This window comes from Lytechinus pictus, chromosome 16 (genome assembly GCF_037042905.1).
Source record: "Lytechinus pictus isolate F3 Inbred chromosome 16, Lp3.0, whole genome shotgun sequence".
NCBI lineage: Eukaryota > Metazoa > Echinodermata > Echinoidea > Temnopleuroida > Toxopneustidae > Lytechinus > Lytechinus pictus.
Genome location: NC_087260.1, coordinates 3,655,362 through 3,663,263, shown reverse-complemented (window position 1 = coordinate 3,663,263; position 7,902 = coordinate 3,655,362). Strand labels below are relative to the sequence as shown.

Sequence of the window (7,902 nt, the reverse complement as noted above, 5' to 3'; positions counted from 1 at the left end):
ATTAATTACAGGGTCCTTTTTAGTAGAGAAAATTTCTTATCATATTAACCTATCATATAGAACCATTTATTCTTGCATTTGACTTTTAAAGAGAACAATCTTATACTCGTACATGGACTATAGTTTTGATGATATATAGATATATTCTTAACCTAAATTTGTATGGGAAGACGATCTGCAGCCATAATAAACCAAAGTACTAATAAATTCAATGTTTCGCATGATATTTAAATAATGGTTGGTATCGAACGTTTGCAAGCCAGCAGGAAATGCCCGACATAGCAACAGATAATGCATGCACTTTGGATTTGGGTATAGCAGTTTATTTGTCATAAGTATGCATTTTAATATCTAGTAATGTGGTCACGAGATAAGAAAAAAACGCCTAGAAAATTGTCTGTAAAAACAAGAAAGGTTTTGTCATTATACTTCAGATAAAGCTACTTGGAACCAAGGTAATTAAACTCTTCATATGAAAAATTTGGACATTTACCTCATTCAATTGAAGTTTGAAATAGGACAGTGCCTTTTCTTTCAATTTCAGTTCTAAGCCCATGTTCTGTTATGTATTCATGTATTAGTTATGTGTTTGAATGGGACCTTTCAAGAAAGATGTGTTGTATATCAAGGTTTACATTTCCACTTCGATGTATTTCATTCTAATCACAATAAACCAGCAGCATACTGTAACAAAGCAGATGAATAGAAATTAGATCGATACAGGATTAACTGCACTAGATAAAAAGTCATATCGTGATGGAAATAGTACTGGAGCGCCGTCTGCACCAGCCAAAGTTTTCAATTAATCGCGCTATTTCTTATCGGCAAATTATCCTGATCTGAACAATCTCGAGATCATTTGTAGTGGAGACGCAATCATCGCGATAGTTCTGGATTAATCTCGAGATTGAAATCCTAAGTCAACTAAGGATTATTTGCAAAATATTGTACTATTTACGAATTATCCCGCTAATTTGCAGGTTCAGATTCACCCGAGATTCAACTCGGGATTATTTATTCACGGCGTCAGACCATAGTGCATTGATGCCTCGCTTGAGCTGGTGGAGATGGGGGGTCTCGAGATTAATTGCGAAGAGGTCTGATCAGGCTAAAATCTTGAGATTGAACAAAACAGATCAGGGCCTTGTAAGACAGAGATTAGCAAGTGATCATGGGATTGAATATTATGATTGATGACATTGATTAAGTATGATCAATTGTAAAATCAGCCTATGATCGATTGCTAAGCTTTATGATACTGGGCCGAGATTTATTTAATCCTTGTGATGAATTAGGTCTTGTTCAAGCAATCTGTTCACATTCATCGTTTTGAAACGTAGCTACCTTGCTAATGCTTGAAGTCATCCATACTGCATTTTTGTTTTCCTTAAGGGCTCCTTCGTTGTTTCAATATGCAAGAAATCTTTGTATGATTGGTCCCCTTTGTTCAACCAAATGAAACAATCATTGTTAATTAATAATTGTTCAAATGTAAACTGGTAAACTTGTCTGAATTGAAATGTATATGTGATAGGACTCGAGGGCTGCATAGATAAACCCATGATACATGTGATACCCACAGTAGCTGCTAGGTTAGGCAAACCTTGTTCTGTCCTGTATTCACTGTTGTATAGACCTTGTTTGACCATGGAGTTTCAGTGATGCCTCTATGGTTGACGCTACAATCTGATGTGGAATAGAGATGATGATATGTTCATGTTCTTAGTCTATTGTGAGTAAATATAGACATCTAAATCCAAGGTTTTTTTATCTTGTCGTGTTTTATTATCAACTTTACCTCGAGGCAAGTATAGGAGAGGCTGGGGGCAACCCCCTATCATTTTTTTAAGTAGTGTAAAAATGAAATAAAAGGGGGAAGGCAGAACAGAGAAATAACATAAAAATGTTGTGGGTGTGGAACTGTTTAATAATATATCTCTTTGATTTAATTCAAAACAAAGATGAAGTCATGTTTGGGTCATCTTGCCCCCCCCCCTCTCCTTTCCCCATCAAAATATTGTTCAAATAACAAAGAAGTGAAAGAGGGAAAGGGGCATTCGAGACAGGAATGGAACATGTGAAAACAACGAGAAAGAGGATTAAGACAAGTAAAAGAAGGAAGAAAGAAAGAAAGAAAATAAGCAGATGGTGAGGCAAAAATGTAAATAATCCGCGTCATTGATCAAGTGATTTGTTTGGCAATTGTGATTGCCAAACTGATATAATAAGTCATTAAAGCGAAAAAAAAAATTGAAATTGAAATAGGGAAAAACGAAGATATAAATAATTTGAACAAGTTTGATAGGCTGCAGGGACACTGCATTCATAACAAAATAATAAAAATCATTGTCGCTCTCTCATTGGCTTCATAGTAGGGGGCGGTGTGAGCTGTGAAAATTTTGTGAAGCAATTTTTTTTTCTTACCTACTGAAAAGAAAAGAGGATTATCGGCAATACCGTTAAAAGAAGCATATGTCCAGGAAAATCACAATTTGTTGGAAAATTGCGAATCGTCGCCCTTTCCATACCGGTACCCTAGCTTCCAGTCCTCCACTCCACAGGGGCGGATCCAGGATTTTCCAAAAGGGGGGGCAAATTTTTCGGAGGAAAATTTTGACAAGACCCCCCCCCCCCTCCCCCCCCCCCCCACAAAAAAAAAGGTTTTCAAATACAAATTAAGGATATTTCGTACCCGAAAAAAATTTGACAAGCAAAAAAAAAAAAAAAGTCTTCAATTTCAACAAAAGAGGCAGTACATTACAAATTTTTAATTGTGCTTCTCAAAAGGGGGGCATGTGCCCCCTGTGTCCCCCCCCCCCTTGGATCCGCGCCTGCCTGACTCCATAACGAAATTCTTATCACAAAATTTACCACAGTACTGCAATCGGTAAAGATCGAGGCAACAAAAAAAGGGAAAAGTGAGACTAGCTGGGAAAAGAGGGGGGAAATTCGGAAATGAGAAGAACGAACGAAATGTTGGTACAAGGGATTTCCTTATAATCTTTCTTTCCCCCGTTTTCTTTAATATTCCATTCGACATCCCTTTCAGTCAGTTTTTATTCTTCCCTCTCCCCCTCTCCAGCCATTATCCACCCCTCGCCTTCTTGTCCATCATGGCAGTAAATGACTTTAGAGTACTTCCTACAAGAATGAAAACTATGAAGTAACAATGGTGGTACCCGTCCTTAGTTGATAAAAATATCAAATTGAAAAAAAAAAAAAAAAAATCTTTTTTCGGAGATTACCGAATGTCATATATATTTTATCAGGCTACGGTATTCAACACTGGCGTACTGAAAGGGACGGGGCCTTGGGGTTTCAGCCCCCCCCCCCTCTTAAATAAATTTCAGCCATAAAATGATAAATTTTCAATTTTTAGGTTAATGATTACAAATGTTTGTTTTCTTGTTATCTCTTTTCTTCAAACGTTTCTTCGTTCGGGTCAGTAGGCATATTAAAAAAAAATCAGCTCGCGTTTCGCACTCGAATTATTAATTAAGTGAGATACGAATATTTTCTATGATGACAAAATGTGTTTAAAATGTGCAGTACTTTTCTGCCCTCGCTCTTCGCGCTCTCATTATTCGATTAGTTGTGCAATTTTAATTAATCAGTTTTCTTGACAAAATACATTCTAATGATCTTGCCATCAGATTTAAATCAGATGCGTCGTTTCGTAACATTGGTATAACTGGAATTTAATTTGTATAATATGAATGCGGGGCCTGAATAACTGGACAAGTGAAATAATGGAATAATCCTAAAAATAAGAAAGATCTTTTGATTGAAATTACGTCAAATTCCTTTTATTTTTTCAAGATGTAATACAAAAAAGGAATTATTGGCAATTCTTGCAACCTTTCCTCTTTTATCTTGAATATCATAAAATCGTCAAGGCCATCCATTTTCTTTTTTCTTTCTTTATTTTTTTAATTCAAGAACATTTTCACCATTGGCCAGGCCAGATGAGTAAGTTTACTTTTGATTAATATGATAGAGTGTATATAAATTGTTTTGTTTATTTCTTAATATAAGCCTTAAAATAAACAACAACAACAACAAAGTTTGTAGAGCAAAATGAGAAGAACATGCTTTCTGCGTTCATCCCGGATGTTCATGAATTAATTTCAAATTGATCTGGCCCGTGCCCCCCCCCCCCTTTGAGAGGCATTATCAACATTTGTAACAAGTGTGCCCCCTCCCCTTTAAAAGTAAGGACTTTTTCCCTTTTTTTGCTTGTCAAATTTTCCCGCGGTTAAAGTGCCCCCTCCCCTTTTGAAAATCCTGGTTCCGCCCCTGATTCGATTGGAGCAAAGATTTTGTACCACAATGGATAATGATAGGCATGGGGTACCAAAAAAAAAACTGTCAGTTATTTTCTGAACAAAAATCTATTAACGTGCTGACAAGAAAATGATACTACCACAGAGTAAAAACACTACTTACAACGCTGTTTATTGAATGAACTTTGAGTTTTTATATGCAGTTTATTGTTAAAGGACAATTTCACCCAAACAAAATGTTGATTTTAATTTAAAAAAAAGAAAAATCCAACAAGCATATTGAAAATTTAATCCAAATCGGATGTAAAATAATTAAGAAAGTTATTACATTTGAAAGTTTCGCTTAATGTTACAAAACAGTTATATGCACTTTCTGGTTGGTATTCAAAATGAGGAGACTGATGACGTCATTCACTCACTATTTTTTTGTGATATGAATAAAATATTCAAATTTTCTCCTCATTGTCAATTAAGTGAAACAATAACGATCAATATTCCTCCCTGAGACCCTGAACATGTGGATTTATCATTGCTCAATACTATATGGTTTAGTCCAGTGTGTCCTTATTGCCAAATGTGTAAAAAAAAAGAAATTGTATAATTCAAACAATAAAAAAACAAAAGAAATATATAGTGAGAGACATTATCCGTCTCATTTGCATGTCACCGAGTTCTGCGTATCACTGTTTTGTGAAAAAAAGGCGAAACTTTAAAATGTTATAAATTTCTTATTTTACATCCTATTTTGATGAAATTTTCAGTGTTGTGCTAGTTTGATTTTTCTCTAATTATTCATATCAACATTTTTCTGGGGTGGACTTGATCTTTAAAATTTAGTTTTAGTTATCCAATCTTTATTAAATCAAGGGTGGTTCAACTTCTGTAAAGCCCACACAATCAACGATATTGCATAAAACAAATAAACGGCGTTTTTATTGTGTAGGCATTATTAAAAATATATATAGGGCTAATAATACTTTATAGGCCTATTATTTTTATGTTATTTTACGCTTGTGCCACTTCCGGTTATTTTCATCTACACCCGGCATCTACAGTATACTGGAAAGTAAAATTACACATTCTTCTCGATGCTGAATATCCTTTTAGTAGGTTAAAACAAAAATTTAGATATTTGTTTTTTAAAATCCAGTAGGGATGGGCTATGAAATAGCTGAAAATGCTTGACGTTGCTGCTTTGTCCTCGAGTTTTTTGCGACAAACCCGGAGATTCAATTTGCATATGTAAACATAATCTAATTTGCTCTGTGTCGCGAGTTTTTTAAGTCACGTGGTGTAGCTTCGACCAATCAAATCCTTTGTTTCTTCATCACCGCCAAGCTCAGTTTACTTGGGAACTCCCGATTTTGACCGAGTTCGGTGATTTTTATTTGTTTTGTTTGTTGTCCTAAATTCCTACGATGTCTTCAGTGGAGGAATTTAAGTTCTAGGGTGTCTCTCGTACCTATGGACACAGATTTAACGATATTTATCCTCAAATATCACATTTCCACGCTGGTTTTGCCGAAACTTCGATCGCGAACATCGCTCGAAACACTGAACCGCACCGCGAGGACATGGGAACAACAGAGTTTCTGTCATAGCGAGAATTAATCAATGGGACGCCATCTCTTCGCTCAATTTCGACTCGAACCAGTTCGGCTAGGCAGCGGCACCGTACCTCCGGACCACTGACAATCGAATCTCGGGGAGCGAGCCTGGGGCTTGGCCCTCTTCTCCGGTGCGATCGCAAATAGCTCCATGGTACAGCGCAACACGGGATTGCTGACGCGACGTCACCGGGACAAAGCAAACATGTCTTGTTTTACAACCCGTTGATTCAGCTTGGACTGCTAGCCTAGATTGTTAATGCCAAATTCAGCCATAAATCGACAATTTCCTCATCACCATGGAACCGAGTGCTAGTTTGACTAGCTTGTGGGGTTCTGAGGGTAAGCAAATTCAGTCAGCATTCAATTTCCAAACTTTTTTGTTGTTGACTGAGACTGAGTAAAAAGTTAGTGAGTGTGGGACTGAGTGAAGGCAGGGCCAGGATCAGGACATGCATTGGCAATGTCATGATCATCATGATCAAGTTCAACTTTTATTTAACTCTTAGTCTTAGTCTTAGTCTTAAATCGATTATTTATAGAAAATGTCTTTCGGGTGCTAGCTAACTTGGCTTTTATTACTTTTGTACGAAACGGCTAGACAGCTGGCAGGCGTCTGTTTCGAGGAGTTTTTTTAACATGTACCGGTACTAGTAATTTTTGTATCTCCTCGTACACAGTCACAGACGGCTCACGATCGTGCAGCCGCCATTAGGGGGTTAACAATGCAAAATACCCCCGACGGGGCTCATCGATTTTTGTCTTTATTTCATAAAAAATATCAAAAAACAACTGGACCAAAATCAAGATTATTCCGTTTTGGCCTGAAATGCACCAAAACGGGGGAAAAATAAACTGAAAAGGAAAAAAAACAGTGACTTTGGCCGTCGCGGAACTCCCACTCCCTGGTTTATCCGAACACATAAATATATGGCCATTGAGTCCCTGTACAGATTGAGTCAGAACTTCGGTCTCTGTAATTGGTGAGTGGAGCCAACAGCTTTCAGCGGAACAACCAATATAAAACAAGAGACCAAAGCTTTTGGTCTAGAAACGGCCCTGCCCAAAAAAAATTAGGTGCCGACTGCAAGGCGATCGTGGCACGGCATGGCCCATCATCCCATGCCCATGGGTACTGAATAAAAATTTGTAGCTCGTATCACTATTTTGTTGATAATGTATGCACTGCATTTAATATGTTGCATGTATTACAATTTTTTTCCTTTTCCACAAAGATATGAATTAAACACAACAGTTTTAAAATGTCCAGGTACATGTAACTACGATTGAGAATAAGATCCAAATTAAGCAATTTTGTGGCTTTGCAGAACCAACAAAATAACGTTTGATAAATTGGTTGAAATTGATAATTAGAGTTAGACTATGCACTGCTAAAACTCTGGTAATTGGTAGCTCGCATTATCAAGTGATAAAGTATTAGGGCCTAATTTGAGTATAATTCAAAATTACAAATCATAAAAATCAACAAAATAATGATCCTTGATCACATTGCTCGATCAATTCATACCCCATTGGAAGAATTTTCTACCTAATCTCCAGTGAGGCTGAGTGGTCCAAAGTAAGCAAATATATTTTTTTTTTCTGGGGGCCAAATTTGGCCATCTACTGCCTAAAAGGTGCAAGATTGGATAACCTTTAAAGGTCAAGTCCACCCCAGAAAAATGTTGATTTGAATAAATAGAGAAAAATCAAACTAGCATAATGCTGAAAATTTCATCAAAATGGGATGTATTGTAAAATAAGAAAGTTATGACATTTTAAAGTTTCGCTTTACATGTAGTTTGCACAAAACAGATATGCACAAATCAACATGCAAATGAGACAGTCGATGATGTCTATCTTTCACTATTTCTTTTGTTTTTATTGTTTGAATTATACAAAATTTATTTTTTACAGATTTGACACAACGACCAACTTGACTGAACCATATACATTTGTAGTATTAAACAATGCTAATTCCACATGTTCAGGGATGAATTAATAGTTTTTTC

The 7,902-nt window shown here is 36.4% G+C and overlaps 1 protein-coding gene across 2 annotated transcripts in view; it reads left to right on the top strand.

Annotated features, from left to right (window-relative positions):
* Window positions 1–5,495: 5,495 nt before the first annotated feature.
* Window positions 5,496–7,902, top strand: part of LOC129279458 (transcription factor Dp-2-like) — a 34,187-nt gene continuing 31,780 nt past the window's right edge. The window contains exon 1 of one of the 2 annotated variants that reach the window (XM_064110904.1): window positions 5,496–6,232. In XM_064110904.1, the coding sequence (XP_063966974.1) occupies window positions 6,190–6,232 (43 nt within the window). In that variant the 5' untranslated portion in view covers window positions 5,496–6,189. The remainder of the gene's footprint in view (window positions 6,233–7,902) is intronic. The other variant, XM_064110905.1, reaches the window with a different exon arrangement.